We start from the raw sequence: 19,884 nt of genomic DNA, 5'->3' as shown, positions 1-19,884 counted from the left end.
AAATAAATAAATAAATAAGAAAAAATCCCTTTTATTAAAAGAAATTAATAATTTAAAAAACCAAAATCCATTACTATTAAAACTAAATCAACCAGCAAAACCAAAAACATAACTATTAATAAAAACAGGTGAGGGCTGGGGTTTTTTTCTCTGTTATTATTTAAGTGCTTTTACCATATGCTTTAAATCAAGTCACTTCTCTCTCTGTCTCTCTCTCTCACTCTCTTCCTTCCTCTCTCATCTCTCTCTTTCTTTCTTTCTTTCTTTCTCTTTCTCTCTTTCCCCCTCTTGGTCTCTTTCTTTTTCTCACTTTCTCCCTCTCTTGCTTTCTCTCTCTCTCTCACTCTTTCTTGTTTTCTTTCTCACACTCTTTCTCTCTCTTGCTATCTCTTTCTCCCCCCCCTTTCTCTCCCTCTCTCTTTCTCACTTTCTCTCTATCTTGCTGTCTGTTGCTCTCACTCACTCTCGTTCTCTCTCCGTTCTTCTCAGCGGAGGCTGGTGATACTTAATGTCGGGGGTGCGCGCACAGTTGCGCGCGCTCCCTATCTCCATACCAGGCCACTCGGAACATTCAAAATAAGAAAAGCCTTCGCTGGCGAATGTTTTTCTTATTTTGAATGTTCCGAGTGGCCTGGTATGGAGATAGGGAGCGTGCGCAACCTGCCCCGCCTCTCCTGCAACCCCCTTGCTGAGAGCCCGGGATGAAAGTGCTCTCAGCAAAGGGACTGAGACGGGCAGGGCGTGCGTTCCGGGTGCGGAGGAGCCGCGCCCAAAGGTAGGAGGCGGCGGAGGAGCAGAGGGGGCGGATCGGGCGGGGGGCAGTGACGAAAGGCCGAGGGGGCCGGAGGCAACATGGGGAGGCAGGGGCGACTGCGGCTCCCTTCCCTTCTGCTGCCGGCGCCTCCCCCCCCCCCCGCGGGACTGCGCGCCCATGGAAAATGGGGACTGTGCGCCCATGTAAAAGGGCGCGGGACGGTATTTTGGGGTGCGCGCTCGCTCACGTGCGCAGCCTACAGGGAACGGTGGTCTGAAGTAGTGTAGGGTTTGCTGCCTCAGAAGACCTCCAAGGTCCCTTCCAATTCTGTTGTCATTTATTTTTTGATTTTATTTTATTTTATTTTATATAATAAATAATAAACTATATTCAAAGCAGCACAAAGCCAATAACTTCAGTTGGTGATAGCATATGTGATTTCACCGAAACGTCGCAAAGACACTCAAAATATTACACAGGGAAAAACCCGAACTCACAACAATCTACAGATATGATAATATTTATATACATTTACTACTGAGAGAGAAACATTAGGACAGGGGACGGAAGGCATGCTGGTGCACTTACTGATCTCTTAGGAATCGGGAGAGGTCAACAGTGGATTGTCTAACGGTAAAGTTTTGGGCGTTAGGTGATGATACTGCAGAGTCCAGTAGTGAGTTCCAGGCATCAACTACTCAGTTATTTCCTGCAGTTGAGTTTAGAGTGGTTTACTTTAAGTTTGTACCTGTTGTGGCCGTTTTAAGACGTGAGGTTACCTGTACAGGTTAGTTTGTCCTTCAACCTTAGTTTCCAGGAAGAAGATTGTGTTTTAACTTGGGAGAAAAACCCACAGCAGCTCTCTTAGAACAGCTGACCTACAGCTGCTGATATCAAAGTCCAGACTAGAAACCCCTTGCTATCTATCCCCAGCTTAGACAGAATAGAATAGAATAGAACAGAACAGAATAGAATAGAATTTTATTGGCCAAGTGTGATTGGACACACAAGGAATTTGTCTTGGTGCAGATGCTCTCAGCGTACATAAAATAAAATATACATTTGTCAAGAATCATGTGGTGCAACACTTAATGGTTGTCATAGGGGTCAAATAAGCAATGAGGAAACAATCAATATTAATGAAAATTTTAGGATACAAGCAACAAGTTACAGTCCTACAGTCCGAAGTGGGAGGAGATGGGTGATAGGAATGATGAGAAAACAGGGAGAAGAAAAGTCTTAGTTCTCATCTTGAGATCTATCTACCGATGAATTGTTGATCGAAGGTTCATCTGGCAAACCCCGTAGCCAAACCCCATTATTGGGTGTCGGGAACCATATTACGAGATAAGTGGTCAAAGCAGTGGAAACTGCAGTTTAATGTCTCCAAATGTAAAATAATGCACTTGGGGAAAAGGAATCCTCAATCTGAATATTGTATTGGCAGTTCTATGTTAGCAAAAACTTCAGAAGAAAAGGATTTAGGGGTAGTGATTTCTGACAGTCTCAAAATGAGTGAGCAGTGTAGTAGGAAAAGCAAGTAGAATGCTTGGTTGCATAGCTAGAGGTATAACAAGCAGGAAGAGGGAGATTGTGATCCCGCTGTATAGAGCGCTAGTGAGTCCCCATTTGGAATCCTGTGTCCAGTTATGGAGACCTCACCTACAAAAAGAGATGGATCAAATTGAATGAATCCAAAGACGGGCTACAAAAGGTCTTAAGCATAAAACTGATCAGGAAAGACTTCATGAACTCAACCTGTATAGTCTGGAGGACAGAAGGAAAAGGGGGGACATGATGGAAACATTTAAATATGTTAAAGAGTTAAATAAGGTTCAGGAGGGAAGTGTTTTTAATAGGAAAGTGAACCCAAGAACAAGGGGACACAATCTGAAGTTAGTTGGGGAAAAGATCAAAAGCAACGTGAGAAAATATTGTTTTACTGAAAGAGTCGTAGATGCTTGGAACAAACTTCCAGCAGACGTGGTTGGTCAATCCACAGTAGCTGAATTTAAACATGCCTGGGATAAACCTAGATCCATCCTAAGATAAAATGCAGGAAATAGTATAAGGGCAGACTAGATGGACCAGGAGATCTTTTTCTGCCGGCAATCTTCTATGTTTCTATGTGTGCTCAGAGCTGGGTCTGATGGCTCATGTTCTACCAGGCAGATGATCTTAGGCGAAACACTTTATGGGGGAAAGCTCCTTATCTTCCCACCAGGCCCTAGAAAGAGTGCAGGGAAGAGCATCCAAGAGAATCCGAAAGCTTGGAGGCTCAAACATATAGAGTAGAACCTCTGGTCACGAAAGGCTTCTCATCACGACCGAATCGGGTTCTGACCCAAAAATTCACAATTATTTTTTTTTGGTATACATTTTTTGGTATTGACTTTGCTCATCAGAAAGTTGCGAGAGGGGTTCATGTGACACAATCTGAGGTTAGTTGGGGGAAAGATTAGAAGCAACTTGAGAAAATATTATTTGACTGAAGGGGTAGTAGATGCTTGGAACAAACTTCTAGCAGACGTGGTCGGTAAATCCACAGTCACTGAATTGAAACATGCCTGGGATAAACATATATCCATCCTATGATAAAATACAGGAAATAGTATAAGGGCAGACTAGATGGACCATGAGGTCTTTTTCTGCCGTCAATCTTCTATGTTTCTATGACACACACACCCCCGGGACACCACAACCATCATAAATATGAGTCAGTGGCCAAGCAACCCAGGTTTGATCCCATGACCACGGAGATGGTGCAATACTTGTTAAGTGAGGGAAATGATCACGTGTCACTTTTTTCAGGGCTGTTGTAACTTCTAACGGTCTCAAAATGGACTTGTTGTAAATTGAGGGTTATCTGTGCTCCCTGGTAGTGGCTTTCTTGCAGACGCTTAATGACCCAACTAGGTAACACCATCAGTGCTAGGAGGGTTGGGGGAGGAAGAGGAGGAGCAAGAAGAGGGTTGTGAGGTCCTCGGTGCTCTCTGAGCTTGGTGGCTTTGTTGCAGACGTTTCAGGACCCAGCTAGGTAACATCATCAGTGCTAGAAGGAAATGGGATGTGGAGGAAGAGGAGGAGAAAGAGGAGGGGAGGAGAGGAGGAAGAGGAGGAGAGGAGGAAAAGGAGGAGGAGGAGGAGGAGTGTGAAGTCATTGATACTCTCTCAGCTTGTAGACATTTCATTACCCAACTAGGTAACACAATCACTTCAGGAAGGGCGTGGGAATTGAAGCATCTCCCAAAAAGCAGCTGAGCTCGGAGAGAATCAATGACCCTTCATAAATGAACATTGCAAAATTGACGTCTCTGCGCATGGATCTCTCCATGGTGTTTTTCTCTTCATAATCAACTTTTCATTTAAAAAAACCCATTTATTTTTTACGTTATGTTCTATTTCTGTGGTTTTTCTCTTAACTTTTTTTCCCCCTCTCTCTCTCTCTTAATCTCTTTTATTGAATGTGTGTCTGTTTTACCCCTCTAAAGGAATATGGCTTTGGGAGGCCCTGTAAGGATGGATATGTAAGTTCCCACATCTCTCTTTTTTAAAAAGAAAATATTTTCATGTTTCCCTGTCTTCCTGCCTGCTATGTTTGTTGCCTGAGCATGTTGGTATGGCCAAGGCGATTCGCTGGAATGATTGCATGGAAAAATTTAACCCAATTCAAAACAACCCTCCACGATGGCGAATCACATTTATTCCCCCATATGGCACATTATATGTTTTATTCCTGAGCCTCTTCTTCAGCATGAGCTGCCTGTCACCCGGGGGATTTTAAATGTATACTTTTGAATTATTATTTTTTCTATTCCGAAAGCAGACAGGTTTTATTCCTCAGGAGAAAGAGCTGGAATGTTCGTTTGCTGGGATTTTTTTATGTTATTCCACTACTGCATGCAGTATAAAATCATCCTTAAAAAATTAATTGATATAGAACAGGGGTGGGCAATTAATTCTGCCATGGGGCCGCATGAGAAATTGGGATGGGTTTAGAGGGGCGGATTAATATAATTAACTCAGTTCTACCCAATACTGTATATTATAATAGAATATAATATAATACTATACTATACTATACTATACTATACTATACTATACTATACTATACTATACTATACTATATTATATTATATGTTTACATTATATATTATAATTCTATTATAATTATAAATTAATTGCCCACCCCTTCCTTCCTTCCTTCCTTCCTTCCTTCCTTCCTTCCTTCCTTCCTTCCTTCCTTCCTTCCTTCCTTCCTTGTTCCCTCCATTTCTCCTTCCTTCCTTCCTTCTCTTCCTTCCTTCCTTCATTCATTCATTCCTTCCCATCCTTCCTTCCTTCCTCCCTTGTTCCCTCCATTTCTCCTTCCTTCCTTCCCTCCCTTCCCTCCCTTCCTTCCTTGTTCCCTCCATTTCTCCTTCCTTCTCTTCCTTCCTTCCCTTCCTTCCTTCCTTCCTGCCTTGTTCCCTCCATTTCTCCTTCCTTCCTTCCCTCCCTTCCCTTCCTTCCTTCCTTCCTTGTTCCCTCCATTTCTCCTTCCTTCCTCCCTTGTTCCCTCCATTTCTCCTTCCTTCCTTCCCTCCCTCCCTTCCCTTCCTTCCTTCCTTCCTTGTTCCCTCCATTTCTCCTTCCTTCTCTTCCTTCTCTTCCTTCCTTCCTTCCTTGTTCCCTCCATTTCTCCTTCCTTCCTTCCCCTTCCTTCCTTCCTTCCTTCCTTCCTTCCTTCCTTCCTTCCTTCCTTCACTTCCTTCCTTTTCCAGATGGAGAGAAGCTTCTGTCCCTCTGATTTTATCTGCCTTTTATTTCTGCTTTTGGGCAGTTCTTTACTTCTCTTTCAAAATATTCCTTTCAGGTGCCTCTCTTCAACTGACCTGCATTGTCAGTTGAGAAAAGATAGTGGAGGCTTTGCCTGAAAGTAGCTTTGGATTCCTCTTCTTCCTCCACCTCTTCCCCCCCCCCCGAGACGTGGGGTGGGGGATTTGCTTTAAATTTCTTGGAAAGGCCAATGAAACCAATGAACAATTAAAAAATGAGCATTTATTGGACTTTTGCAAAAGGGCATGGAAAGAGAATTTCTCCTTTTCTCCTTCCTTCCTCCATTTCTCCTTCCTTCCTTCCTTCCTTCCTTCCTTCCTTTCTCCTTCCTTCCTTCCTACCTCTGCGGGCCGGTCACAGACAGCGGGCGAGCCGCATCCGGCCCCCCGGCTGCACTTTGCCCAGGTCTGATATAGAAAGTACATATGTCCAGAAGGGGCATAGAAGGATAATTAAGGATAAAAGGATAATTAAAAGATGTAAGGGTACTGTATTATCATTTCTGTTAAACGTAAGGTGAATTACGATTAGAATCACTCTAGGGCAGTGTTTCTCAATTATTTTCTGTTACGTCCCCCCCCCCCCCCCCCCAGGAAGAAGTAAACATTTTGCATCTATTTGCTGAACAAACTTAAGCGGCTTACCAGCGTGACTGGGGTGTAATGTGTTTAAGTGACACCTTAATGTATTTGGCTTCATGCTGTCTGCTGCCAACATTTTTAGACACAGTAAACATAGCGGTCTTTCCTCGTCTTTCCTCGTCTCCCACCATAGTCACAATAAAGCCAAGCGTTACATGCACTTCATCCTATTTCCTCGTCTTAGCTGTCGGGAGACTTAACGTTTGTCTCATCATTAAGCTTCAAGGCAGGATTAGACAGATTCAGGGATGCCAAGTGTATCATAGGTGGTTATTGAAACGGGTGTCCATGTGCCGCCTCTATGTTGGTTGAGGCAGGCAGGGTTCCTTTGAGTCCCATTTGTTGGGGGTCAAGGGAAAGGGAGGGTCTTGCCTTCTATTTCTGCTCAAGATCCCCATGGACAATTGGGGGGGCCACCATAGGACACGGAATGCTGGACGCGTTGGGCTTTGGCCTGATTCAGCAGGGCTCTTCTTCTTATCATTATTTATTATTATTTATTAGATTTGTATGCCACCCCTCTCCAAAGACTCAGAGCGGCTCACAACATGCAATATCTCCAGGACTGCCTTCTGCCGCATGAATCCCACAGAGTTGGCCTTCTCCGGATCCCGTCAACGAAACAATGTCTGGCGGGACCCAGGGGAAGAGCCTTCTCTGTGGCGGCATACTGAGTAGAAATCCAATATTAAAAACAGTATTTAAAACCATTATAATAAAAAACAATCATACAACCCACATAAACCATACATATATCATAATAGCTTAGGGGTATATTAATTTCCCCCATGCCTGGCGACATAGGTGGGTTTTCAGGAGCTTACGAAAGGCAAGGAGGGTGGGGGAGTTGATTCCAGAGGGCTGGGACCGCCACAGAGAAGGCTCTTCCCCTGAGTCCCGCCAGACAGCATTGCTTAGTCGATGGGACCCAGAGAAGGCCGACTCTGTGGGACCTAATCGGCCGCTGGGATTTGTGCGGCAGAAGGTGGTCCCAGAGGTAGTCTGTTCTCATTATCCCCGTCTCCCTCTTCCTTTCTTTTCACCCCTGTTAAATATTTTTCCATGGTGTCTCTTAAGGGTTTGTTATATGCACTTCATATCTCCTGCTCTGTGCTATGTGCTATTGTTTGGTGCAAAAAAACCCTATTGCCTGTACCAAAAAAAGCATATTTAATGAACTCAATCTGTATAGTCTGGAGGACACAAGAGAAAGGAGGGACATGATCGAAACATTTAAATAGGTTAAAGGGTTAAATAAGGTCCAGGAGGGAAGTATTTTTAATAGGAAAGTGAACACAAGAACATGGGGGCACAATCTGAAGTTAGTTGAGGAAAGATCAAGAGCAACATGAGAAAATATTATTTTACTGAAAGAGTAGTAGATGCTTGGAACAAACTTCCAGCAGATCTGGTTGGTCAATCCACAGGGACTGAATTTAAACATGCCTGGGAAAAACACAGATCCATCCTAAGATGAAATACAGGAAATGGTACAAGGGCAGACTAGATGGACCAGGAGGTCTTCTTCTGCCGTCAATCTTCTATGTTTCTATGTCATGCGCTCCCCCCCCCGGCATTGCTCCGCCCCCCCTCCCAGTATTTGAGAAACACTACTCTAGGGGAAGGTTAAGAGGGAGAAAGAGGAAGTACGAGGGTTATCCGAAAAGTAAGGTTAAAAGGTGCGTAGCTCTCGCAGGGAATGTTCATGGGGGGATTTGGTGGTATTATTATTGTTGTTGTTGTTGCTGTTATTATTATTATTATTATTATTACTATTATTATTACTATTATTATTGGGATTTATATGCCGCCCCTCTCCGAGGATTAGTTGGTATGACTATCGTGTAGTGGGAAGCCAGCGGAAGAGAACGGTCAGTGCCAGGGGTCAGTAGATCATCGAGTGGCGTTGTGGGGAAGGTTAGAGAGGAGCCTCCTCATTCTGTTTCCCTGAATGCGAAGGGCAGGAACGCTGCTGCGATGGGTAACCCAAGATGATGATGATGATGATGATAATAATAATTATTATTATTTATTGCATTTATATGCCGCCCCTCTCCGCAGACTCAGGGCGGCTAACAACAATAATAAACACAACATGTACAATCCAATAATAAAAAACAACTAAAAACCCTTATTATAAAACCAAACATACACACAAACATACCAGGCATAACTTGTAATGGCCTAGAGGGAAGGAATATCTCAACTCCCCCATGCCTGGCGGTATAAATGAGTCTTGAGTAGTTTACAAAAGACAGGGAGGGTGGGGGCAGTTCTAATCTCCGGGGGGAGTTGGTTCCAGAGGGCCGGGGCCGCCACAGAGAAGGCTCTTTCCCTGGGGCCTTCCAAACAACATTGTTTAGTCTACGGGACCCGGAGAAGGCCAACTCTGTGGGACCTTATCGGTTGCTGGGATTCGTGCTTGCTGAAGCGCATAAAATCCACAGAGTCCAGGCCACCTGAGAATTTCTTGACCGTTTCGAGATTGAAGGCGAGGCTTTTCTTCACTGTAGAGTGACCGGAGATGAAACCTGGGCTTATCACCCGACTCCAGAGAGCAAAGGCCAAACAATGCAGGGGCTCCATACCCGTTTTCCTTCAGCCACAAAATTCAAAAACTCAGCAGTCGGCGAGAAAATCTTTGGGCCCCTGCCGCCTGTGGTACCTGTTCCATAGGTTCGTCATCACTGAAGTAGCCATAGCCAGTTCCTTCATATGTGTTGGCCTCCAATTTCCTTAATTCTCTTTGTTGCTCTTCTCTGCACTCTTTCTAGAGTCTCATGACCTCATGAACCTGTCATAGAAACATAGAAGATTGACGGCAGAAAAAGACCTCCTGGTCCATCTATTCTGTCCTAATACTTATTTCCTCTATTTTGTCTTAGGATGGGTCTATGTTTATCCCAGGCATGTTTAAATTCAGTGACTGTGGATTTACCAACCACGTCTGCTGGAAATTTCTTCCAAGCATCTACTATTCTTTCAGTCAAATAATATGTGGTCGGGCGGTAGGAAAAGCAAGTAGGATGCTTGGCTGCATAGCTAGAGGTATAACATTTGGAATACTGTGTTCAGTTCTGGAGACCTCACCTACAAAAAGATATTGACAAAATTGAACGGGTCCAAAGACGGGCTACAAGAATGGTGGAAGGTCTTAAGCATAAAACGTATCAGGAAAGACTTCATGAACTCAATCTGTAGAGTCTGGAGGACAGAAGGGAAAGGGGGGACATGATCAAAACATTTAAATATGTTAAAGGGTTAAATAAGGTTCAGGAGGGAAGTGTTTTTAATAGGAAAGTGAACACAAGAACAAGGGGACACAATCTGAGGTTAGTTGGGGGAAAGGTCAGAAGCAACATGAGAAAATATTATTTTACTGAAAGAGTAGTAGATCCTTGGAACAAACTTCCAGCAGACGTGGTAGATAAATCCACAGTCACTGAATTTAAACATGCCTGGGATAAACATATATCCATTGTAAGATAAAATACAGGAAATAGTATAAGGGCAGACTAGATGGACCATGAGGTCTTTTTCTGCTGTCAGTCTTCTATGTTTCTATGTTTCTATATTTTCTCATGTTGCTTCTAAACTGTCCTGTGGGTCAATGTCCCTGGAAGGAACGCCCTCTAAAATCCACAGGGGAGAGGGGGGGGATGTCTCATTATTTACAAAAACACCCAGGGACAGAATTCAAAATGATTGACAGACCAAATGCAGTGAGAGTGAACCCAATCCATCTGCAAAGCGGTCCTGCCAATGAATAGCTAGCATTGTCCTTCTTTGGGCCGGCTTTTCAGTTGCCAATTAGGTATCATCACGTTTTGATGGACGCCTCCGCCTCTGAAACGGCTTTCCCCGTACTTTTCTCCCACCCCCCCCACCCCCCCATCAGTGAGAAAGATACTCTTGTGTTACACTGCGATGCTCTGGTGCTACACAGCATGGCTTTGTGGCGGGCCCGAGCCGTCTGGATGGCATGCGGAAACAGGAGTAACGCAATCTGCCTTTTGATATTTCCCTGCCTTTGTCCTCCCGGCTTTTCCCAGCTGGGGGGGCTTTTAAATGGGCACCGATTATAATGAATCTGGCATGAAAGGGGAGGGGGAGACAGTTTGGGTTGGGGGGCTCAGAAGGGCTCAGTGGGGGGCTCCATCCCTCTACTCGCAACAGAACACCCTACGCAACCAGACTTGAAATCATGGGCTTAGAAAGCTTAGAACTATGTTTGTCTGTCTGTCTGTCTGTCTGTCTGTCTGTCTGTCTGTCTGTCTGTCTGTCTGTCTGTCTATCTATCTATCTATTATCTATCTATCTTTCTATCTATTATCTATCTATCTATCTATCTTTCTATCTTTCTTTCTATCTATCTATCTATCTATTATCTATCTTTCTATCTTTCTATTATCTATCTATTATCTATCTATCTTTCTATCTATTATCTATCTGTCTATCTATCTATCTATCTATCTATCTTTCTATCTATCTATTATCTATCTATCTATCTTTCTATCTATTATCTATCTATCTATTATCTATCTATTTATCTATCTATCTATCTTTCTATCTATTATCTATCTATCTATTATCTATCTATCTATCTATCTATCTATCTATCTATCTATCTATCTATCTATCTATCTATCTATCTATCTATCTATTAGATTTGTATGCCGCCCCTCTCCGCAGACTCAGGGCGGCTCACAACAGTGATAAAAATAATATATAATGACAAATCTAATAATTAGAATCTAAAATAACAGTTGTACATTTAAAAATCTAAAAGCAAAGAACCCCAATATAAAAAACATACATACAGTCATATCATGCAGAAAAACTACATAGGCAGGGGGAAATGTCTCAGTTCCCCCACACTTGATGACAGAGGTGGGTTTTAAGGAGTTTACGAAAGGCAAGGAGGGTGGGGGCAGTTCTAATCTCCGGAGGGAGTTGATTCCAGAGGGTCAGAGCCGTCACAGAGAAGGCTCTTCCCCTGGGACCCGCCAGACGACATTGTTTAGTCGACGGGACCCGGAGAAGGCCAACTCTGTGGGACCTAACCGGCCGCTGGGATTCGTGCGGCAGAAGGCGGTCTCGCAGATATCCTGGTCCGGTGCCATGAAGGGCTTGCCTTAAACACGACCTAAGCATCACCCATAAAGTCATCTGCTGCAGCATCCTTCCTGTCAATGACTACTTCAGCTTCAACCGTAACAATACACAAGCACACAATAGATACAAACGCAATGTGAACCGACCCAAATTTGACTGTAGAAAAATACTTACAACCCCAATTGATCCCAGCATTATTTCTGTTGCCAAGTGAGACATATTATTATTATTATTATTATTATTATTATTATTATTATTATTATTTAGATTTGTACACCGAAGACTCATTTTTGCTTCTTTTTACAACCTTTCTTTGCCCCAGTTGTTAAGTGAATCCCTGCTTTTGTTAAGTGAGAGAAACCCGGTTATTAAGCGAATCCATCTTCCCCATCGACTTGCCTCGTCGGACGGTCACAAAAGGAGAACATATGACAACCTCCCCCACCCACCCCAATATATTGCAAACGTCATAACTATGAACCAATTGCCAAGCATCTGAATTTTGATCGCCCGATCATGGGGATGCTGCCAAGGTCATAACTGTGGAACACGGTCCCACATCTCTTGTATAAATTCTATTGTCACTTTGAGCCCGTCGCTAAACGAACTGTCGTAAGTGGAGGACTACTTGTATCGGCTGTCAAATGGAACTGGCTGAAATTGGAACGCTTACAAGCAGATTTGAATGGTTTAGTAAAAGAAAACAAAAGCCTGCTTTAGGGTTATGCCCTTAATCTGTTTTTTTAATTAATCTATCTCTTTTTTATTTTCGGCTTTTGCATCTTTGGCCAGTGTGTTGCTTCTACTTCCAAAGTTTTGCACCCCACCCTTTTGAGCAGAGCCTGAAAATGTTCCATTTCCTTCTGAAATTCCTCTCCAACTTCCCCCTTTTCTTTACTTATTTCAAGGGCATCAGTAATGTCTCCTTCAGCCTCAAAAGGTTGAGTTTGTACGAGGGTCGCCCAGAAAGCAATGCACCACATTTCTTTTCTCATCCTACAGTAATGGTACGAATGCAAAACTTTAGATAGGCATTCTTTGAATTGTCATTAGTGTGTGTGTAAATTTTGCGTTTCTTCAGACAGATAGCGTAGCTGCAGCCGTGTTTCAAAACGGCGTCTGTAAGTGATGTACGTTATAAGCAGCGTGTCATTGAATTTCTCACTGCGGAGAAAGAAACTGTTGGGAACATTCACAAACGTTTGTGTACAGTTGGTGGGGAATCTGCAGTCGACAGAAGTACGGTTAGCCGCTGGGCACGGAGGGTGTGAGGCCATTACAGTGCAGAAATGGCTTTGTGACCATGTCGAAGTGCTACCAACAGGGCCTACACGCCCTTGTGTCTTGCTGGAGGAAGGCCACAGAACGGGACGGAGATTACGTGGGAAAATAGGGAGTGTAGAAGAAACTTCATTCTTTCTGGTGTGTAAGTTTCATTGTGTTCAATAAATGTTGAAGAAAAAAATGTGGTGCATTACTTTCTGGGCGACCTTTGTAGAACCTATCAAACCCAAATATTGTGGGCCGATGTGTAAGCACACTGCAAACTAAGTTAATTGAATGCAGCAAACTATGACTTAGTTGGTGGGGAAACCAAGTAGCTGGACCTTTTTGACAGTTTTAAGAAGACAGATCAATTTCTTTTCCCCCGCCCAATTTTTATTTATTTTTCTCCACCTTCTCACATGCAAGTTTAACATGTATATACCTTCCAATATTACACACACCATACATAATTACACATTTTTGTCCATTGTTCATAAGCCAATATCTTATTTAATTTTTTCCCCTAACCCAGGGGTAGGCAACGTTGGCTCTTCTATGACATGTAGACTTCAACTCCCAGAATTCCTGAGCTAGTGTCCTCCAACCTAGTAAATTAAAATAATAAACTGGTGTATTAGCAGACTGATGCAGTATATTCCATTTTGAAAGCAAAACAACCAATAATTATTTTAACCTTTATTCCTAACTGCAAACAATTAAAAGTTTTTAATCTCAGGTATATATGGCCAAATTCAACTTCCACCAATAAAAAAATCTAATTTTGTCACCTGGACTCTCCATCCAATTAATCCCAAATTTTAACCCCAACTTTAATAACGATAAGCTTCACTTTCTAGAATATTTATTGTTTCTTATTCCTTTCCATTTCTGGGCCTATTGCCTTCAGGTTCCTGGCACTCTGGTGCATGCATGTATATTCCAGTTTGGGCTCTCGGTGCCAAAAAGGTTCGCCATCACTGGTATAGGATCTATCCTATGTTCTACGTCCAATTCCTTTCAGTTCCCTAGCCCCAAAAAGTCTTCAAAGTGAAGCCCAGGGATTTGGCATATTCATTAGAACGTCCAGTTCCATAATAAGGAAATAATTACCGCAAATGACTTAATCTTTCTGGGAAACAAACTTTGGCATAATCTCAAGGTGAAGTTCACTTTGTTTACATATCCTGATTATTATTATTTTTTTCTCTCTCTCTTTCCTTCAAATCACAGGCTTCCACAATGTTACGAGCATCGTTGGTCCCTGCGTAAGTCTTTTTATTTCCTCTTGGCTCTGATTTGTCGTGTCATCAGATGTGGGTGGTTTGTGAAGAGAAAAATAATACGCTTAAATCGGAGAACATAATCCTGAATTAATGACTACCATATTTTTCAAAGTATAAGAATACCTCCAGGACTGCCTTCTGCCACACAAATCCCAGTGGCCGATTAGGTCCCACAGAGTCGGCCTTCTCCGGGTCCCGTCGACTAAACAATGTCGTCTGGCAGGACCTAGGGGAAGAGCCTTCTCTGTGGCAGCCCCGGCCCTATGGAATCAACTCCCCCCTGAGATTTGAAGGCCTCCTTGCCTTCCCTAACATGTTGAAGAGCCATCTGTACCGCCAAGCATGGGGGGATTGATTTCTCCCCTTACCTTTCCTGACTCAACATATGAGATTGGAATGATTGTTGTAGAATTGTTAGTTTTTTATAATGATGGGTTTATCTATCTATCTATCTATCTATCTATCTATCTATCTATCTATCTATCTATCTATCTATCTATCTATCTATCTATTAATTTGTATGCCGCCCCTCTCCAAAGACTCGGGGCGGCTAAATGTAGTTTATATTGGATTTGTATTTTAATATAGTTTATATTAGATTTGTACTTTAATATAGTTTATATTGGATTTGTATTTTATTGTACCTATTATTGTTGTGAGCCGTTCCAAGTCCTCAGAGAGGGGCGGCATACAAATCTAATAAATAATAATAATAAGATGCACCTATTTTCCTCCCTTAAAAGAGGTTTAAAATTAAAAGAGTCCTTCACTTAACAGAGTCCTTCACTCCTCTTCCCGCAACAAAAGACCTCACTCCGCCAGACTTGAAATTCTTTGATTAGACAATTTACAACTCCGTCGCCTCCATTCCGACTTAACTATAGTTAATAAAATCCTATACTAAAATGTCCTTCCAGTTAGTGACTACTTCACCTTCAACCGCAACAACACATGAGCACGTAACAGATTTAAACTAAATGTCAACCGCTCCAATCTCGACTTCAGGAAATACAACTTTAGTATCGCTTTCACTCCGCCCAGCTTCCACTGCTCAGCTGCCAGTCACCTCAGCTCACGATCTCAATTTCAATTGGCAGCCTCAAAACAGTCCAAAAAACCCCTTAGTTCTTTTCAGCCGCAATTTTAGGGACGGAGGCAGAGTGGGGGGCATCCGAAGACGACCACCATCTTCCGCTCAACAGCTGATCTCACCGTATTTTTCCTTTGATTGATGTCGTCTCAAAACGCCCCGAATAAAGCCTTCGGCAGTTTCAGACTCTGCCACAGATCTTAGAAACATAGAAGACTGACGGCAGAAAAAGACCTCATGGTCCATCTAGTCTGCCCTTATACTATTTCCTGTATTTTATCTTAGGATGGATATATGCTTATCCCAAGCATGTTTAAATTCACTTACTGTGGATTGACCAACCACATCTGCTGGAAGTTTGTTCCAAGCATCTACGACTCTTTCAGTAAAATAATATTTTCTCATGTCGCTTTTGATCTTTCCCCCAGCTAACTTCAGATTGTGTCCCCTTGTTCTTGGGTTCACTTTCCTATTAAAAACACTTCCCTCCTGAACCTTATTTAACCCTTTAACCTATTTAAATGTTTCAATCATGTCCCCCCTTTCCCTTCTGTCCTATACAGATTGAGTTCATTAATTGATTCCTGATCAGTTTTATGCTTAAGACCTTCCACCATTCTTGTAGCCCGTCATTGGACCCGTTCAATTTGATCAATATCTTTTTGTAGGTGAGGTCTCCAGAACTGGACACAGTATTCCAAATGTGGTCTCACCAGCGCTCTATATAGTGGGATCACAATCTCCCTCTTCCTGCTTGTTGTATCTCTAGCTATGCAGCCAAGCATCCTACTTGCTTTTCCTACCGCCCGACCACACTGCTCACCCATTTTGAGACTGTCAGAAATCACGACCCCTAAATCCTTCTCTTCTGAAGTTTTTGCTAATACAGAACTGCCAATGCAATACTCAGATTTAGGATTCCTTTTCCCCAAGTGCATTATTTTACATTTGGAAACATTAAACTGCAGTTTCCATTGCTTTGACCATTTATCTAGTAAAGCTAAATGATTTACCATATTAAAGACCTCTCCAGGAATATCAACCCTATTGCACACTTTAGAGTCATTGGCAAATAGGCAAACCTTCCCTACCAAACCTTCCCCTATGTCACTCACAAACATATTAAAAAGAATAGGACCCAGAACAGACCCTTGTGGCACACCGCTTGTAACCTGTCTCTGCTCAGAATATTCACCATTAACAATAACTCTCTGATGTCTACGCTTCAGCCAGCTGTAAATCCACTGAACTATCCAGGGATTAAGTCCAAATTTCACTAATTTATCAGCTCTTTATGTGGAACCGTATCAAAGGCTTTGCTGAAGTCCAGATAGGCAATATCCACGGCACCACCTTCATCCAACACCTTTGTGACATAGTCAAAGAAATCAATGAGATTAGTCTGACATGATTTGCCTTCAGTAAAGCCATGCTGATTTGGGTCCAATAAGTTATTGTTTTTTAGGTGCTGATTTATCCTCTTTTTGAGTAGAGTCTCCATCATTTTAACTACCACTGATGTCAAGCTAACTGGCCTGTAGTTCCCAGCTTCTTCTCTACTGCCCTTCTTGTGGATAGGCACAACACTGGCCATTCTCCAATCCTCAGGAACTTTTCCTGTTAACAGGGATTGGTTAAACAAGTCAGTCAGGGTGGTAGCAATGACAGATCTGAGTTCTTTAAGAACTCTGGGGTGGATGCCATCTTCCCACATCAGGCAGTATTAAAAAGTGTTGTCTTGAGCTAATCCATTTTCTCTACCTCCTGCTGCTTCACCAGAACCGGAAAGGTGATGGCGAACCTTTTTTGGTTCACTTGCCAAAAGGGGTGTGTGGGGTTGTGATAGCATGTGCACACCTGCCCACACCCCTTCCCTCCCCCCAACACATGCACAACCTCCTGTGCTGCCCCCACGCATTTGCACAGGCCTTTCTGAAGCCTGGTAGGTGACAAAAATCGCCCAACGGACAAACCAGACGTTCGGAAAAACGCACTTCTGGTTTGTCGTTAGGCTTTTTTTTTGCACTCCGCGGCTTCAGGAAGCTTCTCTGAACCCTCTAGAGTGCAAAAAACAGCACAACAACAAACTGGATGTGCATTTTCCCAAAAGTCCACTTTCTCCGTTGGGGGATTTTTATTTTTTTTTCCTCCAGGACTTCAGGGAAACTTTCCTGAAGTGTCCAGAGAACAAAACGGCCTTTTCGAAGGCTGAAAATTAGCTGGACAGTCCGCTCATGTGCGCTGCAGCTGAAACATGGCACAGTCTCGCGTGCCCTCCAATATGGCTCCGCGTGCCACCTGTGGCATTTGTGCCATAGGTTCACCATCGTGACATTAGACCAAATTGTCCGTTTTTCCAAATGGAGATCTGACGGTGCCAAATCCTTGTATTGGACCACCAAGGACCTCTCGGGGCTGATTCCGTTGATGGCCCAGGCTTAGATTTCTCATCCCCATTGGGCTCTTCTGTAAACCGGGTGACTTTCTAGGACTTGGTGAATGAAAGCGAACGCATAAGGACTTTCTAGGACTTCGTTTGCTGGTTGTATTTCACCAGCGCTTTGTTTACGCAGGAAAGCGCAGGAAGTGCCCCTTCTTCCGTCTCTGGATTACGAGAAGTTAAAGAAGGACCTGATCGACGGGAGCGACCGCCTGAAGGCTTTCTTGCTACAGGCCTTGCGCTGGGTGAGTCTGGCTCTCAATCATGGGATGGCTGGGGAATTCTGGGAGTTGAAGTCCAGAGGTCTTGAGTCACCAAGGTTGGATCCCGCCCCCCCTGCCCCCTGCTGTAGAGAATTGAGAAAACCAAGTCAGTGGAAGGACTCTGTGGTTAGACACTTCCACAAAATTGGCCTAAAGTTAAGGGATTAACAGAGTTGGAAGGGACCATGTAGGTCATCTAGTCCAACCCTCTACACAAGCAAGAGACCCTACACCCCTGGTTCTCAATGTGCGACCCACACCCCACAGGGGGGCAATTTCATTTTTAATGGGGGCAATTGGAACCTTGTTTAAGCCTAGTTAATGGCCTTTTAGGCTTCCTCCCAATGAATACAGTCGTGCCTCTACCTACTTACAAACTTTTCTAGATAAGAACCGGGTGTTCAAGATTTTTTTGCCTCTTCTCATGAACATATTTTCCACTTACAAACCCAAGCATCCGAAACTGTAACCAGAAAAGGTGGGGAGAAGCCTCCGTGGGGCCTCTCTAGGAATCTCCTGGGGGGAAACAGGGGCGGAAAAGGGGGGAGAAGCCTCCATGGGCCACTCTAGGAATCTCCTGGGAGGAAACAGGGCCGGAAAAGGGGGGAGAAGCCTCCATGGGGCACTCTAGGAATCTCCTGGGAGGAAACAGGGCCGGAAAAGATGGGGAGAAGCCTCCATGGGCCACTCTAGGAATCTCCTGGGAGGAAACAGGGCCGGAAAAGGCGGGGATAAGCCTCCATGGGGCCACTCCAGGAATCTCCTGGGAGGAAACAGGGCCTCCATCCTACCTGCGGTTTCCCCAATCGCACGCGTTATTTGCTTTTACATTGATTCCTATGGGAAAAATTGCTTCTTCTTACAAACGTTTCTACTTAAGAACCTGGTCTTGAACGAATTAAGTTCGTAGGTAAGGTACCACTGTGGATCACTTTTTGAATCCTAAGAATTATATGTCATGGGTGGGGGGGGGGAGGCCTCAGGATTTTGGAGATGCTCAGGTGGGGCCTGGCTAAAAAAAGGTTGGGAGCCACTGCCCTACAGCATTTCTGACAGATGGCAATCCTCTCTCTTCTGCAAAGCTCCCATTGATGAAGCTCCCACAACTTCCGAAGGCAACTTCTGTTCCATTGAATATACAGTGATACCTCGTCTTACAAACTTAATTGGTACTGGGACGAGGTGAAAAGTTTGTAAGATGAAACAATGTTTCTCATAGGAATCAATGGAAAAGCAATTAATGCGTGTAAGCCCAAAATTCACCACTTTTGCCAGCCGAAGCGCCTGTTTTTGCACTGCTGGGATTCCCCTGAGGCTCCCCTCCATAGGAAACCCCACCTCTGGACTTCTGTGTTTTTGTGATGCTGCAGGAGAATCTCAGCAGGGGAATCCCAGCATCACAAAAATGAGTGCTTCTCTGGCTACGGAAGTCCGGAGGTGGGGTTTCCCAGCGAAGGGAGCCTCAGTGAAATCGCAGCATCGCAAAAACACCGAAGTCCTCGAAACCCCACCTCCAGACCTCTGTGTTTTTGCGATGCTGTGATTTCACTGAGGCTCCCCTCTCTGGGAAACCCCACCTCTGGACTTCCGTTGCCAGCGAAACCCCTGTTTTTGTGCTGCTGGGATTCCCCTGCAGCATCACAAAAACACAGAAGTCCAGAGGTGGGGTTTCCCATGGAGGGGAGCCTCAGGGCAATCCCAGCAGCGCAAAAACGGGCGCTTCGGCTGGCAATGGAAGTCTGGAGGCAGGGCATCCCAGCGGCGGCAGTAGGTTTGTAAGGTGAAAATAGTTTGTAAGAAGAGGCAAAAAAATCTTAAACCCCGGGTTTGTATCTCGAAAAGTTTGTATGACGAGGTGTTTATAAGACAAGGTATCATTGGACACTGCTCAAAAAAATAAACAACAGAATATAACTCCATGTCAATCCAACTTCTGTGAAATCGAACTGTCCACTTAGGAAGCAACACTGACTGACAATCAATTTCACCTGCTGTTGTGCACATTCAACTTTGTACAGAACAAAGTATTCAAGGAGAATATTTCATTCATTCAAATCTAGGATGTGTTATTTGAGTGTGCCCTTTATTTTTTTGAGAAGTATAGAATAACAGGAACTAGGAAGGAATTGCCCTCACTCGAGGCTTTCAAGAAGAGACTGGGCTGCTATCGGTCAGAACTGATGTAGTAGGGTCTCCTGCTTGGGGAGGGGTGTT

The 19,884-nt window shown here is 43.8% G+C and overlaps 1 protein-coding gene across 3 annotated transcripts in view; it reads left to right on the top strand.

Annotated features, from left to right (window-relative positions):
• The window catches only part of ARMC9 (armadillo repeat containing 9), a 153,339-nt gene that overhangs the window by 45,607 nt on the left and 87,848 nt on the right, over positions 1 to 19,884 (top strand). For all 3 annotated transcript variants that reach the window (XM_070753808.1, XM_070753810.1, XM_070753809.1), the window contains exons 10-11: positions 13,825 to 13,859; positions 17,541 to 17,652. In XM_070753808.1, coding sequence (XP_070609909.1) covers positions 13,825 to 13,859; positions 17,541 to 17,652 — 147 coding nt within the window. The remainder of the gene's footprint in view (positions 1 to 13,824; positions 13,860 to 17,540; positions 17,653 to 19,884) is intronic.

Source organism: Erythrolamprus reginae, chromosome 5 (assembly GCF_031021105.1).
Source record: "Erythrolamprus reginae isolate rEryReg1 chromosome 5, rEryReg1.hap1, whole genome shotgun sequence".
Lineage (NCBI taxonomy): Eukaryota > Metazoa > Chordata > Lepidosauria > Squamata > Dipsadidae > Erythrolamprus > Erythrolamprus reginae.
This window is presented reverse-complemented; position numbering and strand designations above follow the sequence as displayed.